The sequence below is a fragment of the Musa acuminata genome, chromosome BXJ3-4 (assembly GCF_036884655.1).
Source record: "Musa acuminata AAA Group cultivar baxijiao chromosome BXJ3-4, Cavendish_Baxijiao_AAA, whole genome shotgun sequence".
NCBI lineage: Eukaryota > Viridiplantae > Streptophyta > Magnoliopsida > Zingiberales > Musaceae > Musa > Musa acuminata.
In genome coordinates, this window is record NC_088352.1 from 7,290,802 (window position 1) to 7,310,591 (window position 19,790).

The 19,790-nt window shown below is 37.9% G+C and overlaps 4 protein-coding genes across 6 annotated transcripts; 3 read left to right on the plus strand and 1 right to left on the minus strand.

Annotated features, from left to right (window-relative positions):
- Positions 1-103: 103 nt before the first annotated feature.
- Positions 104-2,774, plus strand: LOC135634539 (probable L-type lectin-domain containing receptor kinase S.7). The gene has a single exon (XM_065144904.1). It carries the CDS (start codon positions 193-195, stop codon positions 2,488-2,490), a length of 2,298 nt encoding a protein of 765 aa, XP_065000976.1. The 5' UTR covers positions 104-192; the 3' UTR covers positions 2,491-2,774.
- A 1,964-nt stretch (positions 2,775-4,738) lies between these two features.
- On the plus strand, positions 4,739-8,482 carry LOC135634540 (DNA oxidative demethylase ALKBH2-like). 2 transcript variants are annotated; one of them, XM_065144906.1, is made up of 4 exons: positions 4,739-5,046; positions 7,158-7,274; positions 7,657-7,843; positions 7,929-8,482. In XM_065144906.1, the coding sequence occupies exons 1-4, from the start codon at positions 4,828-4,830 to the stop codon at positions 8,120-8,122; spliced, it is 717 nt and encodes a 238-aa protein (XP_065000978.1). In that variant the 5' UTR covers positions 4,739-4,827; the 3' UTR covers positions 8,123-8,482. The 2 variants fall into 2 exon arrangements, with proteins under 2 accessions (XP_065000978.1, XP_065000977.1); XM_065144905.1 differs by having other exon boundaries at positions 4,748-5,046; positions 7,963-8,482.
- A 2,909-nt stretch (positions 8,483-11,391) lies between these two features.
- Positions 11,392-13,808, plus strand: LOC135635411 (ras-related protein RABB1c-like). Its single transcript, XM_065146453.1, has 6 exons — positions 11,392-11,585; positions 12,045-12,184; positions 12,653-12,735; positions 12,811-13,015; positions 13,098-13,166; positions 13,511-13,808. Exons 1-6 carry the CDS (start codon positions 11,540-11,542, stop codon positions 13,601-13,603), a joined length of 636 nt encoding a protein of 211 aa, XP_065002525.1. The 5' UTR covers positions 11,392-11,539; the 3' UTR covers positions 13,604-13,808.
- A 427-nt stretch (positions 13,809-14,235) lies between these two features.
- Positions 14,236-18,754, minus strand: LOC135635772 (small nuclear ribonucleoprotein SmD1a). Of its 2 annotated transcripts, XM_065147083.1 has the most exons (5): positions 18,608-18,754; positions 18,436-18,512; positions 15,868-16,059; positions 15,694-15,771; positions 14,236-14,547 (listed from the first exon to the last, which is right to left on the minus strand). In XM_065147083.1, the coding sequence occupies exons 1-4, from the start codon at positions 18,619-18,621 to the stop codon at positions 15,710-15,712; spliced, it is 345 nt and encodes a 114-aa protein (XP_065003155.1). In that variant the 5' UTR covers positions 18,622-18,754; the 3' UTR covers positions 14,236-14,547; positions 15,694-15,709. The 2 variants fall into 2 exon arrangements, with proteins under 2 accessions (XP_065003155.1, XP_065003154.1); XM_065147082.1 differs by lacking the exon at positions 14,236-14,547 and having other exon boundaries at positions 15,510-15,771.
- Positions 18,755-19,790: the final 1,036 nt, after the last annotated feature.

Here is a 19,790-nt window from a genome sequence, read left to right on the forward strand (position 1 = left end):
CATAGAGATCTTGTCATGCAACAAACTAATCTAATTTTTAGATCATGATTTCGACACCAGCAGCAGAAGAGAAGAAATAGAAGGGAGTCGGCCAACGGTGTTTTCTGAACAACTTGTAGATTCGTGCATGACTTGATCTGAAAGGATTCTTCCACGTGTTATAGCAGCCTCCATCTTTGACTGTTATCTTAAATGCGCTTCCCGACCGTTGGAAACCCTACCGGCTTTCTATTATTATTACTTAAACTGTCCCCCGCGCCCATTCCCAATCTCCATAACGTTACATCTCCATCTCTATCTCTCTGTGTACTTTGTACTATTCATGTCGGCTTCTTTGTCTCGAACACTTCATCTGCAATATCTCTCCGCTCCTCCCTTTCTTCCATTCGTTGGTACATCTCTCTCTTCTTGAGATCGTTGGCAGTCTTCGACACCATTCCTCGCTCGGTTTCGATGGCCATTGCGTTTGTTGCCCTCCTCGCGCCTCTGCTGTTGCTGCTACCACCATCAGCCTCTTGCGTGGATGTGAGATTCGACTTCGCCTCCTTCTCCTTCCTCAATCTCACCCTCCTCGGCGACTCCTACCTCAGGAACGGCACCATTGGCCTCACCAGGGAGACCGATGTGCCCTCCTCTAGCGCCGGTGCCGCTATCTGCACTCTCCCCATCCGGTTCCTCGACCCGGGGACCGACGCCGCCGCCGCCTCCTTCGCCACCAAGTTCTCCTTCTCCGTCACGAATCCTAATCCCGACTCCTACGGGGATGGGCTCACGTTCTTCGTCTCCCCCGGCAACGCCACCATCGGGAGCACCGGAGGCTACTTGGGCTTGTTCAACCCGTCCGGGAACGGCAGCGGCGGCGGCAACGGGTCGATCATCGCGATCGAATTCGATGCTCGATTGGATGTGGGGTTGGGTGATCCAAGCGGCAATCATGTTGGTCTTGATGTCGACAGCCCCATTTCCAAGGCCTCGGTCGATCTGACTCCGTATGGCATCGATCTCAAGAGTGGGAAGCTAATCACCGCTTGGGTCGACTACCACCAAAACGTGACTATGCTCAAGGTTTGGCTGGGATACACCGACGTGAAGCCCAAAGATCCAGTTTTGATCACCACAATCGATCTCTCCAAGCATTTCGCGGAGTACATGTACGTTGGTTTCTCGGCGTCCACCGAGGGTAGCACGGAGGTGCACACAATCGAGGGTTGGATCTTCCAGGCCTTCAGTTCCCCCGCCGTCGCAAACACCACCCCCAGTGTTCCTCGCAATGCTTCTGGTGGTTCGTGGAGCGCGATTCCGGCAATACCCATCGCCGATGCTCGCGACAGTCCTCACAGGATGCTCGGCCTAGGACTAGCAATCATTGGCCCCGCGACATTTGCTGTGGCCTTTGCTGTGCTTGTTTGGGTCTCAGCCAAGAAGTGGCTAGAGAAGAAGGCAAGCAAGGAGGTATTCAAGTCCGAGTTCTTGAAAGGCCCAAGGAAGTTCTCTTACAAGGAGCTGAGCTCAGCTACCCGAGGATTCCACAGCAGCAGAATCGTCGGGAACGGAGCCTTCGGGACAGTCTACAAAGCAACCCTTCCTGGATCAGGTTTAACGTATGCGGTGAAGCGGTCCAAGCAAGCCCACCAGAGCAAGAAGGAATTCATGGGCGAGCTATCCATCATAGCTCGCCTGAGACACAAGAATCTAGTTCAGCTTGAAGGTTGGTGTACAGAGAAGAATGAGTTGCTGCTGGTATACGAGTTCATGACCAACGGCAGCCTCGACAAGATCCTTTACCGAGGACAAGAATCAGGGACCAGCTCGATGTTCAAATGGTCCCAGAGGTACAATGCGGCGATCGGGATTGCCTCGGTTCTGACATACTTGCATCAAGAATGTGAACAGCAAGTGATTCATAGAGACATAAAAACCAGCAACATAATGCTGGATGCTAACTTCAATCCGAGACTGGGAGATTTTGGCCTGGCAAGGTTGATGGATCACAATGAGAGCCCTGTGTCGACTCTAACCGCTGGAACGATGGGCTACCTTGCACCTGAATACCTCCAGTATGGAAAAGCTACTGAGAAGACTGATGTGTTTAGTTATGGAGTTGTGATACTAGAGATCTGTTGTGGCAGGAGGCCAATTGATTCTAAAGACAACAAAGAACACAAGTTGGTCAATTTGGTGGATTGGGTTTGGAGATTGTACTCTGAGGATAGGCTTATTGAAGCTGCAGACAGTAAATTGAATGGGGAGTTCGACGAGGGAGAAATGCTGGGACTTCTGCTCGTGGGTTTGAGCTGTGCAAACCCAAACTGTGCCGAAAGGCCTACCATGAGGAGGGTACTTCAGATTCTCAACCGTGAGGCAGAGCCCATGGCTGTGCCTAAGAAGAAACCACTCCTCATGTTTACTTCAGCTGCCTCTTTCAGCATGAAAGAGATTGTCTCTGACATTGAAGGAAGCACAGTGATCACAATCTCGACCCAAATTTAGTTGAGGTTATTTGTTTATTCTTATTGAGTCGGTTGTTTTTATCATGCCTATATGTTGTATAATCATTCTATTTCCATTGGTTAGATAGAGTTCTCCATTCTGTATTTGGTGAATCATGGTCAACTTTCAGAATTGGTAGGAACACTTTTGATAATAAACATAGCAGCGGTATAGGTACTAAGCCTTTTAATCAAACTAGATCATCAGATGTAAACATAGGATTTGTGTTTACTCTAGCAATCTATTTTCGAGTTGTAAATTATGGCCTAGAAGACCGTTATTTTTGTCCTTCAGTGATATTGCATTCTGCTTTACTTTGTTGTGAAGATGAGATATGTAGACTTAATCATCAGTAATTGCACTAGCTTCTAGTCTTACAAGATGATCTGATTCACACATATATATGTTCTGCTTGTTCAAAGAACGTAAAACTCATCCACTTGAAGGGCCGTTATTGGATGTGACATGAGGCATAATTCAACAATGTCATCTTTCATTTTACTGTCAAAGTTGATATTGACTTGATTAATTGTCTCTCTCATTCCTGTTATTTGTCTAGCTATGTTTGTTCAACTCATTGCTTGCTTGTTTCATCAGTTCATTAACCTGCAAAAAATTGCAGAGCCTGCTTGCCTATGCACAGGAACTAATCTTTTTTCATCTTGTGAAAAATGTTATTATGTTACTATTATGGAAATGAATAATTCTGCTAACATGTGCCGTGATGTAGTTTCTGAATAATATATGTGCCACTAATGTCTTCTAGTTATGTTTTTTTTTACTTCTGACACTCTCATTTGAGAATCACTTGCTGTCACTTTAGGGCAGTTACTATTACATTAGAATTATCAACTATCATTTCTTCCTGCCTAATGCTTTTTTGCTATATTCCATGGATCTTAATAGTTTATATCACTGTTAAAGGTGCCGAAATAGTTTTTATCTGCCTGTCCTTTATATTTCTATACATGCAAAGTTTTCTCTAAGTTTCAATTGAACAAGTCTAAAGATATTGAGCTTATCATTTGCACAAAAATTGGTTACATGATGGTGGTGTTAACTTGCCTGGGTAGACAGTATCACACTGTTACACTGTCTACTTGTAAGAGTGAGTCCCTGCACTTCATCTATTCTGCCAAACTGCTATTGTCAAAGAGGAAGCACAATATTCAGCAATTAGTAGGATATATATGCATATATGTATATGTATATACCTCAGAGGTTCCAGATGTAACCACAAAACTGAAAGTGACAATTGCAATTATATTTTTATGAGGTTGCTTAGTTGCAATGACAGATTAAGTCTTGTTTTTCATGGAGGATTGACAAAATGCTTCGTTTATGACATGCATGTTGTATCTGACAATGGAGATCATTCTCTCTTGTTTGACAAGTGAACTTGCTATTAAGTATGAATCACAATTGACACAAGTGTTTGTTTTAGATCTTTTTTCAGAATTGAGTGATTGGTTGTAGCCAAAGGTTTGCCATACTATTATGAAGCACAATTGTTCTAAATATACATTCTGCTAAGGTTGCAAATCCTTAATCATGTCATCTACAATTGTTCTAAATATACAGTAATTGATCTAAATCTTATTTTTCAGTCAGGAATGTCCAAATCCTTAATCATGTCATCTGCTAGCTATATATTGGAGAATTAATATGCCAAAATTGTGTTGCAGTGTGTCATATTTTGTTAAAGAGCCTGTTGGTGATGAAGTTTCATTCCATAAGCAATGAGCAATGATGTAGAGGTAATTATAGAGGTACAAAAAGATGAGGTAATTATGGTGAGAAATGAGATAAACAAATCTTTTTGTAAAGAAATTGAAGTATTGAAACATGAAAATAACTTTGAAGCATTTATATTGACCAACAAAATATTCTATATCTGTTTTAGAATTTATGAACTCTGAAAGGAATAATAATAATAATAATAACTATTCATGATAATAATATTTTCTAATTCTCTTCCACTTAAATAGATCTTTCCGTGCTACTAAAGTATAAAAGGTCTCTAAGCTTTACAACACTAATCTCTCTCACACAAACACAAATTGCACTCCATATAGATCGATCATGCCGACTTAAGCTTTACAACACTTGGTTGGATGTGACATGAAAACGAGCCTCTCCTCCATAATATTGAATTAACAATAATAATTATTAATCTTAATTTTAAAAATATTTTAAAATTAACTAAAAAATATTAATATTGTTATCACTAATTATATTTAATATTTCCTTTTTCTCTTGACCTTCAAGAGCCGCTTGCATTTTTCATGTGCCCTAAATCTTTCTACTCTGCAGAAAAATTTCCGCTTTTATCTCGCCATGAGTTCGAGGATTCGATTCGTCGAAATCGCGGACGCTAACCCTAACCCTAGCGGTAGCAGAGATAAGCAAGTGATCGATCTCGGCGACGGCAGCGAGGTCGTCTACATACCTCGATTTATTTCCCGCGATCAGGCGTGGGAATGGTGCGAGTATCTCGACAAAGAGATCCCGTGGACGAGACCCTCGATCCACGTCTTTGGGAGGTCTTGCCTCCAGGTATACCCGCTCCATATTTTTTTTTTCTCTTTCAATCTCTAGAAAAATTCGATTCTTTTACCGATTGGGTTACTTAATCTCTGATCTTTTGTTATCTGACGTGTTCTTGTTTATAAAGTTTTGATTTTTTAGCACTTCAACTTCTTCAGTGTTGCCGGTTGGCTCTCTTGTCGTTGATTTGTTTATCCTTAAATTAGGTGTTATAATTGAGAATGAGCGAGTGTGTGGTGACAACATTTAAGAATCGTTGTAATTTCTTGTCTTAGACAATTTAAACTGGAATATTCTGTGGAGGGACCCTTGAGTACAACATTATTTATAGGTGTAATCCCAAAGCTTTTCGTGTTGGTAAAATTTATTGTGGCCTAGGCATCCGTGTTGGTTGTTCTAAGTCGCTCTGTTTGTTGCTTTAATCTATATATTATGTAATTGGAAGCATGGATCTGAATTCTAGTTGAAGAAACCTCTATTTATGATCCTCCAAAACCAAGAAGTCACATTTCAAAAATTGTCTTAGTGTTCTTGTTTCAATATGATTGATCAAGTTAGTTATCTGTTGAATATACAGATGATCTGTGTCATCTTCTCATGGTTCTTTGCCTATTTAAGATCCACAAAATGACTAACTCAACCTTTTCTCTAAGCCTGAAAGGATTAAATAAATCTACTTTGCTTCTGCAACCTTGTATCCAACGTGTTTTGACCTACACAGCCTAGGTTTAACCTTTCTAAAATTTAAGCTCGTATTACCTTATTACAATGATGTTATTTTCCATAATGATGTTAAATGTGTTTTTGAAATATACCTGAAAAATCTACATTGGGTTTGTATGAAATTATATCATAGTATGGGATTATGTTTATTGGCTCGTTGGCTTGTTGGTGTCTTTGATATTCTAAAAATCTTGTCGTATCACTTTTTTATATTTGAAACATGTTCAGGTCAAGCTTGAAGGATTAACTCCCTGATCACAAGAGCTAAACTCTAATAGGGTTTATTTATCTATTGCCTGAATTTTCCTCGAGGACTCTGGAACCACCTTTTGTTGGTTAGTGTCAAACTACCACAAAACTCCATTGAAGTTCTCGTTTTTCAATTGGTTCTTTGTTGCTGATATGTCAACTGCTACTTCCGGAGCAACATAGATGTAACTAGCTAGGATCTTATGCTGAAAGGCACTGTCTATCAAATGGTTAACAGTGAGTGTGGCATTTTTCTTTTTAAGTAATGGAGTGGGGTCAAAAGAATGAGTTGATTTGAACATGTGATTGCTTCCTTTCTTTTTAAGCATAAATCACCTAGGATGAGAACTTGGCAAGTCAGAAATATTTGAGGATCCCGCCTGAGGCCTTAATTCTTCCATAGTTACTACCTCTTGAAAAGGATCTTCCAACTAATTCTAGGTCATCCACGGATAAAATCTTTGTTCACCAGATGGACCTTTGTATTCTGATTTCGGACCTAAATTCCTCTGTGAATTAGAGAGTAATTTTTAGAAGTACCATGGTTCATGTCTAGGGTCACTTATTTATTAGATATATAAGCACCTTTGCAAAAGGCCATGGGGTTGTGGTTAGTTGTAGCCTCAGAAGCATATCCCTGGGCTTTTACCATACCCTTGGTGACTCTATGATCGTGAGATTCTGACATTCTTAATGCGATGTGGTAGTAGCGAGCACTGTTTCACTTGATTTGTAAAAGCTAGATGACAAGTGCTGTTGGTGTGTCCATTTTTCATTAATGTAATGTACTAGTATTCCAAATATTCATCATTTTGTAATATTTCAATGTTTTTCATAAAACTGGATAGGAGAACATGGTTGATACATTTCAAGATATATGGGGATTGGGGTTGCTTCCTATTGTACAGTTAATACCTACTAACTCTTTTAAGGTTTCAAATGAGGAAGTGATGTATGATGATCTGCTTTAGCAATGCAACTAGGCAAGAAAGTTGAAGTAGAATCACCCCTTCATCTAAGCTATTGAACAAGTAAATAATTTTTAGAATTTATACATGCACAATATGTTGCTACCTCAAAGGTTTACTTATGGATAAAGCTAATAGAAGAATGTGATATCTTAATTTTAATATTACTCTTTTCTGCAGCCAAGGGAGACATGCTATATTGCAGATGAAGGGCTAGCAGCTATGCGGTACAGTGGGTATCAGCCAAATGCATATTCTTGGGATGATTACCCTATCCTCAAAGACATCTTGAAGGCAGTAAGAACCATACACATGCAGGTTTACATGTATATTCTTGGGATGATTACCTTATCATCAAAGACATCTTGAAGGCAGTAAGAACCATACACATGCAGGTTTACATGTACTGAAAACGTCCTCCGTATAAAGGATTTTTTGCATTTATACCCTTGCAATGTTGCTTTTTTACCTTTTATCCAGTGTATATGTGATAAAGTTATATATCAAAAGTATGGCATGGTAGTTCCTACTTCCAATGTGGTATGATAGTCAGCCCATGCTAAAATAAAATGGGTTTCATTATCATCATATTAAGGATATGCATCTTCTAATTTTCTTGTGTTGCATAATGCTGATTTATCATTCCACATGGTTAAATGTTGATTTATATTTGCTTTAGGTTTATGAAGCACTTCCTGGGAGTAAATTTAATACTGTGCTGTTGAATAGATATAAAAGCGGCTCAGACTATGTGGCATGGCACTCGGATGAGGATAAGTTGTATGGCTCAACTCCAGAGATAGCTTCTGTATCATTTGGATGTGAACGGGAATTCTTGCTGCGAAAGAAACCTTCAAAAAAACCAGGTATTCAGCAGCTGAGAATCAAAGAAACAATTTAGCTGTTTCCAGAATTCATTTTTTTTAAAAATTATATCCTGATTGACTGCAGCTACCATTTCACTTTGTTGTAATGCATGTGCCAGCCTCCAGAGGTGCACATCAATCAAATGGGAAACAACACAAGGGCAATACAGAACAGCATGCTTTTGTTCTAAAGCATGGATCTTTGTTACTGATGAAAGGCTACACCCAACGAGATTGGGTTCATTCGGTGCCCAAGCGCATGAAAGCAGATTCTGTTAGAATCAATCTTACTTTCAGGTGCATTCTCACTTGAGAACACACAAGGTGATTTTGACGAAGAGTTGAAGTGGAGATCGAGGAGTTCCCCACCGGCCTCTTTTTGTTGTTTCGAACTTGTGCCAGGCAATTCAAAGCCGGCATTTTGAGCCAGACAGCATAATTGACATTGCCCAGCATTAAGCTGAACATTCAATCAATATTTGGGAATGACTTTTATGTAACTATACATATTTCCTAGAGAGAATCTGATGAAATACCTGCTTTGGATCTCATGTAAATCCTTTTCTCAGTGCTTGTTGGTGACTACACATTTAAAGATGTGGTTAATTACATATTATTTCTAGAACATGTTTGTGTTGACTTGTGGAATATACCATATTTTAGTATGTTATTATATAATTTATTTACATCGAGTTATGTTTTTTTTTTCAGAACAAAAATATATCAATAATTTATACAAAATATGCCAAATGAATTGTTTTCTCTAACACATCTAAAAACTAAGAGACAAACTAAAGAAAGTGGAGGGAAATGATAGATTGAAAAAAGGGGAATGAACGAATAATATATCTTTCTCTTTGGTGATATTTTAGAAAAGAGGCTTTAAATCGGAAGAGACATATTTTCTGCAAAATAATTATAAATAAATAAATAAGAGACTTTTCCATCAAAATCGTTCTATTTGGCATATAAATTTTTGTCAAACCTAAAAATGCACATATGCCATTGTTAATATGTAACTTGGACTTTATTAGATCATTAAAGCAAACTTAGGAATTTTGAGACTTTTCTTTGTATTTTTTGATCCAATTCTCAATTTAAACTATATTTAATAGTAATTATGTCACATCTCTCTTATTTTTTTGTTTACAACGCAACACAATGCAAATATAAGAATTAACATATTTTATTTAATCATTAAAACTTCATATTTCTTTTATTTATTAATTAAAACTCCAAATCAGAATGAAACCGCCTAACGTGACTAAGTAGCAATAAAGAAATGTTTTTTCCATGCAAGAATAGATTTAACGCTGCAAGAAAAATGACAAACGTATCAACAAAACATACTGAGTAGAAATCTCAAATCCGATTGAACATAAGTATGTATCAGTCGAATCATACTATATATGACTATCATGGTTATCTTAACCCTTGGCATAGGTCAAATCGATGGTGTACTAACCCAATGACAAATTGGAGAAATATTATTTATTTATTTAAAAAATAAATAAAGAGAACTTAATATCAGATCAAAATACATTATTCCTAATAACTAATACAAAAACTGGCTAATCATCGTATTCGATAGTTCGTTAACCTTCGAATAAAATCACCTTATCGATATTTGTCTACTCATCGCTGATAGGAAAACAAAATCATCGTACATTATCTTATCATCATGCTATTTATTTTAGTCATATAAACTATCGAAACTTAAAATTTTATTAATTTCATACAAAAGTCACTCCAAATGTGTCATGTAAGTCTTTTAAATTCATAAAATCTTAAAATCATGTGGTGTAAATATCACTATCACTCATAATTGACTCGGAGTTGAGTTAGTTTATTTAACCTTAATCAATTAGACATTCAACTACAACCCACTTGAAACAAATTCAAATTGTCTTAGTTTTTAATACTAGAAATCATACAAATTTAATCCTAGAAATTTAATATTCAAAATCATGCATGAATAACATAGTTTTTAATACTAGAAATCATACACCAATTATAAATAATTATGAGACCGCGAGACTATAAAACTATTATTCAAAAAATAATAAATAAAATAACAAGGAAAAAAAAGGGAGAACCAATCACCTTCCAAGAGGGGTCTGCTCAGCATGAAACAGGAAAGCAGAGAGAGAGAGAGAGAGAGAGAGAGAGGTTTCCTTCAAAGGAAGGAAATAATTTTAATTTGTATTTATTTTATTCCTAGCTTACCTACACATACCAGGTAATATATTTTGGTTACTAGTTAATTCTCCTGATTAGGTTGCACATGCAATGGTATCAGTTCAATCTATGATGGTCAAATTCTAACTATAGAAATTTAATTTCAGGAAATAGATAAAATTAAATTAAATACTTGGGAATTACAAGTTAACCTGAGTTATTTCTTCTTTTTCTTTTTTCTTGAAATATTTTGTGGGTGTCAAAAGAAGTAGAATTATGGAGGATGAGGCACAAATGAGGAAATGGATCTTGACATGAGGGGTACTATAGATTCTTATTATGTGAAGAGAGAAGACAATTTAGCAAGTGAAGCTATTAAATGAAATTGTAGAACAAATACACTGGAATCTGATGCTGTAATTTAGCTGCTCTTTCCCACAATAACATACAATCCTATAGCAATCCATTCATTCATGTGATTGATTTCAAGCTTGTTTGTTTTATAATCATAAAATCTACCTGTGTAAAAATAATTTTGTTGCCATATGTAAAACAGGCTATTACTTTTTTTTTTTTTATGCTTTTGATTAGTATACATTTATTGAAGTAATATATACTTTTTATAGGGTATATTTCTCAAAAAAAAATCTTTGTTTTTATTTTTATCACATACCGTCCTTTTCTATTTTATTCTCCTAAAATATCTCTAATTTTTTTCAAAGCACCTTGATGAAAAAAGAAAGAAAGATGAAGATAAAAATAACGATGAACTCGAATATGGCATCATTTACTTGAACTCGAATATCAAATTTAGAACATAAGGTGTGTGTTCTACGAGAATAAATAAGAAAGGCAGCATTTTACTATAAATAATAAAAAATAATTTGGAAAAATCATATATATATATATATATATTTGTATATTTGTAAAAGAACAAATATTTGGCAAAGACATAAACGTAATTTTCGAATGTTATAATGATAAATATGTAAAAGTATAAGAAGAGCAGTGCGTAAAACTCCAACGCTTCTACGTCTCTATCGACCTCCGCTTTCTTCGTGCGCGCGCGCGCTCTTCCTCCCTCCCAATCCCATCGCAAAGATTCTACTCTGATTCGGGTCCAGATTCCTCCACTGGTTTCCTTATCTCTAGGGTTCTGCTCCCCCTCTCCGCCTTAGTAAGTGAATCTTCTCCGCTTCGCCGCCACCGGCTTCCAAGACGAGAGCGGCAGTGGGAGAGCCGGGGGGACGTGTTGGATCCCACGACGACTGGTGGGAGTAGAACATCATCTGCCGCTTCCAGCTACATACGCAAGTCGAGTCAGATATGGAAAAAGCTGGAGACTTGGAAGGAGTTCGTGTTTGGTAGAAGCCTCCGAGCGCGCTGATCGAGATTAATCCGTCTCCTATTTAGTCATCGGCCTTAAATAAATACCCATCCCAGAGCAGATTACGCCGCGAACACAGATTCCTCTGCCTCTTTGTCGCCCCTCTCCCGTGTCTTTAGGTCCTAGCGAGGATGTCGTACGACTACCTCTTCAAGTACATCATCATCGGTGACACATGTAAGTCTCCACCGTCTTTGGATCTGCTTCCCGTCTCCCTAGGGCTTGATTGCTAGCAAAACGTTCCGAGCGTCGATGATCTGTTCGATGTTTTGTTTGTGGCATTCAAGTTAAAAGTTTGCTCCTCGTTCGAGCATACTGCACCCGTGAAGCTTTGCAAGCTATTTCTGGAGTAATTTTAATGCCACATGCTGTCGACTACATCGAACCTGGATAGATTTCTGAACGCTATTTTCGCTCGATATTACTTGAACATTGATGCTTGGAGAGTCTTATATTTCCTTTGGTAGTATGATCTCCTCTGAGTACTTTCGGTAACTTGATGAACACCAAAGCATTAGTTCTTGCCATTGTTTGTTTTGATGATGAAGATGTATGTATGCATCACTAAATTTGGTTTGTTCTATTGATGCTGGTGATGGATGGCGCCACCAAAAATGATGCTTTGATCCTGAGAAGGTGTGGGGAAGTCATGCATTCTTTTGCAGTTCACTGACAAGCGTTTCCAAGCTATCCATGACCTGACTATTGGTGTGGATTATGGAGCTAAAATGATAAGCATCGAGGACAAGCCTATCAAGCTGTGCATATGGGACACTGTGAGTCTTCTTTGTGTTTTCTCTCACCAATATTGTGGTTTTCCACATGAAATGTGTACAACTAATGCATAAATCTTGTTTTGCATGTCATGTCTAGTAACTGATGCAATCCTACTAGCCAAATGAAAGGTCATAGAGCTCAATGGTTAAGCTCCCTTTGGCACTAGTGACAGCAGGCATCTCTTTGGGAACTAGGTCAACCTGCATTTAGCATTGTCTGTAGAATGGGTGCTGAGGTTGACATCCTGGGCAGACATGAGTGTGCACAAGATGAATGTGTAGTTTCAACAATCCAATTAATTCTTGGATTGGTGCCATCATCCTTGTAAATAAATGGAACAGGATAGATTTATAGTATGGACAGAAATCCAAGAAGGGTTCTGTTTAAGTTGCCCCCTTTTCATGTTCGAGTGCAATGCCACTCACGATGACAATGCATCTGATGCAAAGCTTTTTGGAACATCTCAGGCTGGCCAAGAAACTTTCAGGTCGATTACGAGATCCTACTACAGAGGTGCTGTTGCTGCCCTGCTTGTTTATGACATCACAAGGTACTGATTCGAACTTTTGATGTCCTAATCTATGATAGGGATTTTAGGTGCTTAGATCATTTGTGGGTTCATCAGGAGGAGGACATTTGACCATCTCGCGGACTGGCTGGAAGATGCAAGGCGACATGCCAATGCTGATATGACAATTGTGCTGATTGGCAACAAAAGTGACCTGGCTCGAAAAAGAGCAGTCAGCACTGAGGAAGGAGAACAGTTTGCCAAAGATCATGGCTTGATGTTCATGGAAGCCTCTGCAAGGAGTGGAGAGAATGTTGAGGAGGTGAGTGAGTGCGGCGTTGTTGTTCTTCTGCTAATTGTTTTGAGTTCTATGTTCTGCTTATACTATTTTCTATTTATGTCAGGCATTTCTTAGCACTGCAGAAATAATATACAAGAGAATCCGGGATGGACAATATGATGTTTCAAATGAGGTATTTGCTGTTGATTTGAATCTAAGCTCCATGGAAGAAGATAGATATATATATATACATGAAAACTAATCTGAAAAGAGAAGAAAGCATACTTCCATCAACAGATACTCTCGGATTTCTTGCTGTCACAAGATATGATGTCTTATATCTCTTATATTTTACCAACTATTTGGGGTCAACTAACTTCATGAATAGTCATTAAGCTCTTTCTAGGACAACATTCCCAGTCAAATTTAGCGCTTGTCCCTCATAAATTCCAATTGATGAAACCGCTCCTCATTAAGTTTCTTTACCAGGAAAGAGTGGTTTCTGACATTGTCTGGTTCCTTTCATGGTTCTTGCAGTCTTGTGGAATCAAAATTGGCGAGGGAGGAACACAACATCCATGTGGGGAAAGGAGTCTCTCTTCTTCTAGATATGATTCTTGCTGTAGCTGAGCTACAACCACAGAAGAGCCTTCTGCTACTGTTCCCTAATTCTCATTCCCAGTGTTAATCTCATCATGTCATCTAACATCCAGTTCCTAGGTGTAGAATTACGGCATGCACAAAAGTAGATACAATGTATAGTCTTTTAAATACATTTGTACATACTTTTGTACATCCTCCGGGGTAGCACTTAAATTCTGCTCATTTATTCTCATTGAGATATTTGAACTGTTGCCTTGATTTCATTGCTCCACTCTTTCATCAGTTTGGTGACTATCATTTTGATTAGTTTTGGTGGTATTTATATCAATCTATTATTACTTGTGCACCCATTCTAAGACACAAATATGCTTTAGCATTCATTGGTGGCTTGTAGTTGGATTTCTATCAACGAAAAGCATATAATTGACCCATTATTCTCTGTTCGATGTTCATTGTATCCATTATATGCTGTTTAAAGAGGTGACTGGTTTGATTCCTTCTAACTTTTTCTGTGTTAAGATGCTCTTCGACCAATGGGAGGAGGCTAAAATGCTCCCACAAGAACCCAACATTAGTTATTTATAAACCACCAAAAGCAGCTTAATAACAACGCTGGATTAGTTAATTTTCCTAAAGAATTTCCTCATTTCATTCAGATGTTACATAACAAACAGAATTCCTAACATTTAATGTGGATATAATGTACCTCAAGTTCCAAAATGCCTTCTGGAATGCAAAAGACACCACACCACACAACCTAAAACTTCAGAGGAGAGGAACCTCTCGATTCTTGTATGCAAGGTGGGCATCACTAAGGAGGGGAGGGTTCCAAGCGCAAGGTGTCCTTGAGCTTGTGGAAGCCATGGGTGAAGATGCCAAAACCGAAGATGAACCCGACGGCAATCACCGCCGCGAGCAGCAGGAGGCACAGGCAGCACAACCGCGTAGGGCAGCACATCACCTGCGGCTGCCTGCAGATAGATGGATGAGAAGTCTTTGGATCTTGTAGTCAAGTAACAGAGGGGGAAGGAAGAAGAAAGTAAGAAACATAATGCAGAGGGGAAGAATGGAAGCATGTATGGTTTATAGAATTGGGCTGGATGTTGGTCTCATAAGGGAAGCACGTGACACGCAGATGCACATCCTGGGCATGTTTTATGTGAATTATACTGAGTTGGCTTTTGTTTTGTTCCTTCTCATCTTCTTCAATCTTGAAGGAGAAGTTTGGAGAGAAAGGAATAAGATATGGTCTTTTGGTTAGCATTGCAAGGATTGGTTGGCGTCCTACTCCAATGACACTTCTCGTTAGTAATGCAGGGCGAGGGATTAAAGGCAGCATAAGTGCCCCGTACCCATTAGTTTGGACCCTCCGATATAACACATGAAGGATGGCTATCCCTGTGCGCCAAACACCTGCACACCAATTATTGCCACTCTTCCAAGCATAAAGTCATTGAAGGACAGTTTTATTGACAACAAAAGGACATGATCGTGTAACAAAGAACCAAAGACGAGGCATAAACTTGAGATTGTGCATGTATTCATTAATACAACGTTCTTATTGGCAAACAAAAATGACATTTTGCTGTTTAGATGAATGCACAACACGAAAACATCAAGATTATTATTAAAAAATGTTGCTACGGGATCTATTAGGGACAGAAGAACGAGGTTCTAGTTCTAAAGGTGTGCATACTTCGTCATCATGGCTCTCTGTTTTCATTTTAGGCATGTGATTTTGTCTAAATTACAAACACTATTGTCTAGAATGACTTCTAGAATTTTAGAAGATGGACAAAATTTGAGTGAAGAAAAATTGAAGCAAAAAGAGAAATCTCAGTTTATCAACAACCTAGATGAACTAAAGAAGCAGGAATAGAAGTAATTCTAATGCAGGCCCCCCACTAGACAACACTCAGACAACAACAAGAAATGATAACATAAGCCAGTATTTCTTTTAGTTGCTTCTAAAGCTTCATCGCAGATGATAACACTTATGCTATTTAAGCTAAAAACAGATAGTCCTGCTTGCTGTTTTGAGAAGACAAGCTTTCAAACGAAACTACTCAAGAGTAAGAGCAGGCTATTTGTACAGAAACAGATGATGCAAAAATTACCATGAGCATGACATTGTCAACGGCCCCGACCTCGTCCACGACCACGGCCGCGTCCACGACCACGTCCCACTGGTCTCCCTGTTTGAGATCAACAAAGCACATTAAAATAAAAGTTTGACCATGGATTTGATGACAGATTGATTATGCAGGTAACAGGTAAAGATTATACCATACCTGCAGTAGGCTTTTTGGGCTTTACCCGAGGTGTTTCCTCGACCAATAATGTCTCAAGGTTCAAGCTGTCTGGCAAGATGTAATACCGTATATTGTTACCTCTCACGCTTAGGTGATCAAGGGTAACTGGATTTTTCCCTTTCACGGTAAGTTTCACGGTCTTCAAGTGTGTGTTCATGCTAATATCCACACCTATTAAGAACCACCAAGGCATTAGGTAGGCTGGATCGCAAAAATAAAATCAACAATCAAGACAGCAAAGCAACCAGATTAGGAATTTGCATCTATCAGTCATACGATTAACCATCTGCTATACCTAAAATATCTTAATTCAAGTAATAAATAGCTTTCTAGAAGTAAAGGATACGATCATGCTACAGTAATCATATCAACCACATAGTTCAAGGCATTGTCTGTGACAAAAATGTAACATCTCGTGAAGTCAACTTTGTGCCTCAGGATAGGAATTAATCCTTGCATGTACAGTCATAAGATTCGAAAAATATACAAAACTTAAACAATACCTCTCAGAAAATTATTCTCACAGAAAATGGAAAAACGTGGCATACAAGTATCAAACATCTACATAAAAGAATCAACAGAAGCAATACTTGGACCACTGGTGCCAATGTATTAGAACATAAAATTCACTTTTGAATACTATATTTGAACCGAAAACAATTAACTTTGATTTTGTTGCCAACAATTAAATGCTTTACCATTTTTTTTATGTTCCCTACCAACCTTTCGTAAAGGAGTCTTCGAGTCAACCAAACAACCTAAAATGTACATTTCCTCCTCAGGTTTATTTGTCTTTGGTGTTTATTCTTTAACTTTGGGACAACAAGGTAGTAAACTAATAACAAGAATGACAAACATAAAAAAACATATGCACCAGATACACTACCCAGTAGTCTATTTAAGCATTCATTAAATCTATCAAGCGCAATACAAATTCTTGCTCCAATTAGATGTCCCCGTTAAAGAGCAACAAGGCACATAGCCGAAGTCAAAGTGGGGGACCATGACACTTTCAGATGAGTATAGTTAAGAGACCGTAGAGAGTTAAGAGGAAAGACTGAATACATGAAATTAGAAGTGACAAGGCTATTAACATTAGACAAGCTTTAAAAGGACAGCAAACTCCCACAAAAGTGTAATAACATGCAAAATACTCACCCATATGTAGCCCCGATAACAAAAATGAACAAGTTTGGAAGTGGTAATAAGTTTTATATTTCTATATTTTAGACTTGTGAAGTGGTCTTAAGCACTTCAGCAGCTTTAAGAATATGCAGAATGGTTACAAAACAACAACTGCACAGATGCCAAAAAGATAAGGCAGCAAAAAATGGATAGGATTGGGCAGCATTTTATGTACTCCAGCAGTTAATTCACTTACTATTTCAACAATAATGACAAATTGCCTCCAAATTCCAGTGTATCCAATTTTCTTACTTCATATACCCCCAACAACCATTAAATTGGTACACTTCCAATCTTCAATGAAATTGTGATTTCTCGACTGTCTTTCCATAAATCACAATGCAAATTCAAAGGGAAGAATAGCAGATGTTATCAATCTAAGGAAAAAAAGATCATAAGTCAACTGGGAAAGAATCTTCTTGTCAAGAACCAACTCAACATGGTAGTCATGAGACCAACATATTACAGGCTTCCCGTGCCAGGTGGTCACATAACTCACAAGGTTGACTAACCACTAATGATACAATTATTCTCCAAAAATACATAACTAGGATAGGAACTGCTAAGTGAATGTAAACTAAAAAGTCAAACTCGACCTCCTAAGGTTCATAATCCAATCTAAGAAACTACCTCTTGTAGCCTCCAGAATTGTTCCCAGAAAACCTTATAGGTTGACTTGCCGTATGCCAACTCCAATTTTAGTTCCTAAATTTATCTTTAAGAAAAGGGACAGAAGCAGCAAAATCCAAGTTGAAATTAACTGAATCTTGAATAATAACAATATACTTGTAATTGATGCCTACTCATAAACCGGGAAAATCCACAATTGTGGCACCTGAATCAAGATTCTTTCCATGGGCTACCACCCAATGCATTCATATGACAAGAATTAAAAAAAAACGACTAGATTCTTCGCCCTCTGGGGAGAAGAGGAAGATCAGTTTCTGATGACAATCAGAAGAATGTCCAAGTCAAAACATAACTGCTTACACTTCAGTATCACCCGTTTTCAGAAGGAAAAGCCACAAGCATCATGAGCATAGATCAGTGATCATTTATCCCATGTGAATTCCAAATCAGCCATCCACAATGTGTATATATGAATTCCTCCGTAATCATGCAGATAACAACAAGATTTGGACCCATTGAACCACCACAGCAAAAACTGAACACGCCAGTCTTAAGCATCCCAGATCCAAAGTCACAAGAGAAACTCGTATGACTCATAAATCCCCCTCTCCCTACCGGAGGAGAAAACTACAAGATCACATGATATAAAAACCCTAAACCGAAGGCAGAACATCCACGCACAGCTTGGATTTCACCAAAACCCTGGTTCAAACCAGAACGGGAGAGGCATACCTGTGATGGTTCCATGGACGACGGTGCCGTTCTTGAGCTCGATCGAGACGGTCTCGTTGTTAAGCTTCATCAAGAACCTAGAAGAAGAGTTTTCACAAGCAGATGCGTCAGCATCAGATAAGCAACAGCGACGAGAAAGAGGAAGCGGAATGGAGGGGGATAGATCGATCACCTGACGAGCTTCATCCTGGATCGAGGAGATGGCGATGTCACAGAGCGGAAGAGAACAGCGAGTTAGGGCTCCAAAAGAAGCGAATGGCCAAGCTCGTGGAAGCGGGTGTTCAAACCCTCGAGCGTGGGTACAAGCAAGCAACGCTTCAGTTCCTCCTCTCCTCCACCGTCCGATTTTGGCGGATTGGATGATAGGTGAAGAAATCAGAGAATCCGAACCGTTGATTAATTTGTGTGGAATTCTTCTGAGCTGTTTTAATATATTTATCCGTTATTTTTTTTACCCTTATATATATATATATATATATATATATATATATATATATATATATATATATATATATGACTTCAAATATTAATAATTTTCACATATATTTCCTATTTTTAACATCCATAAAAATATAAAAAAATCAGATTTAACATGTCTAGCTATATTGAATGATTAATTTGAATTAAAATTAGTTAAATACCTAAAATAGTTTCTAATGTTTTTAAAATCATAATGGTTTTTTACGTTATATTAATGTTATTTAGGGTCTCAATTAAAAGTCAAATTGTATGGTGTATATATCCAGGATTTTAGATTTTGCAAGGATATGTGTGGTACATAAAAATTTAGAGGAATATATGCAAAAATCACTTGTTTCAGGAGATGTATTTGTAATTTTCCCTTTTTTTATTTGGTTAATCTCCACAATGTGATATTATATATTCTTTACCCAAAATTTTATTTTATGATTTACCATGGTTTTTAATTTTCTAAATATGTCTTTGTATCTAATATATATATATATATATATATATATATATGGTTGATTATGGGCTTTGATTGCTCTGAACTGTGCTGAGGTTGAATAATTTCAATTTAATTGCATTCTTCAAAAATCATAAACTGAATGTAGCAGGCATAAAATATTAATCTAAACTAAAAACATGCATAGCATAATTCATGTAATGATGTTATGCATCTGTGGAACCTTCCATTTGTTGAACAATGGTGTTCATGATTAAATGGTCAAAACAATATGGACCCCAATGGGCATCAGATTCCTGCAAACATACACTACATGTTTATGACAATGATCTCTAACACTTGGGCAAATAATCAAATGAAACAAACTTTTTTTGTTTTTTAGAGAGAGATTCTTAATGTGGACTTGCTCTATCTATCGATGATAGATCAA

Coding starts and splice junctions, on each gene's coding strand:
- LOC135635772 (XM_065147083.1), bottom strand. Junction 16,060..18,435: donor CGTCCATGGAACCATCACAG/GTATGCCTCTCC, acceptor GGTTCTTAATAG/GTGTGGATATTAGCATGAAC. Junction 15,772..15,867: donor GCCCAAAAAGCCTACTGCAG/GTATGGTATAAT, acceptor GATCTCAAACAG/GGAGACCAGTGGGACGTGGT.
- LOC135635411 (XM_065146453.1), top strand. CDS start 11,540: ATGTCGTACGACTACCTCTTCAAGTACATCATCATCGGTGACACAT. Junction 12,185..12,652: donor AGCTGTGCATATGGGACACT/GTGAGTCTTCTT, acceptor GGAACATCTCAG/GCTGGCCAAGAAACTTTCAG. Junction 12,736..12,810: donor CTTGTTTATGACATCACAAG/GTACTGATTCGA, acceptor TGGGTTCATCAG/GAGGAGGACATTTGACCATC.
- LOC135634539 (XM_065144904.1), top strand. CDS start 193: ATGCGCTTCCCGACCGTTGGAAACCCTACCGGCTTTCTATTATTATTA.
- LOC135634540 (XM_065144906.1), top strand. CDS start 4,828: ATGAGTTCGAGGATTCGATTCGTCGAAATCGCGGACGCTAACCCTAAC. Junction 5,047..7,157: donor TTGGGAGGTCTTGCCTCCAG/GTATACCCGCTC, acceptor TCTTTTCTGCAG/CCAAGGGAGACATGCTATAT. Junction 7,844..7,928: donor GAAACCTTCAAAAAAACCAG/GTATTCAGCAGC, acceptor GATTGACTGCAG/CTACCATTTCACTTTGTTGT.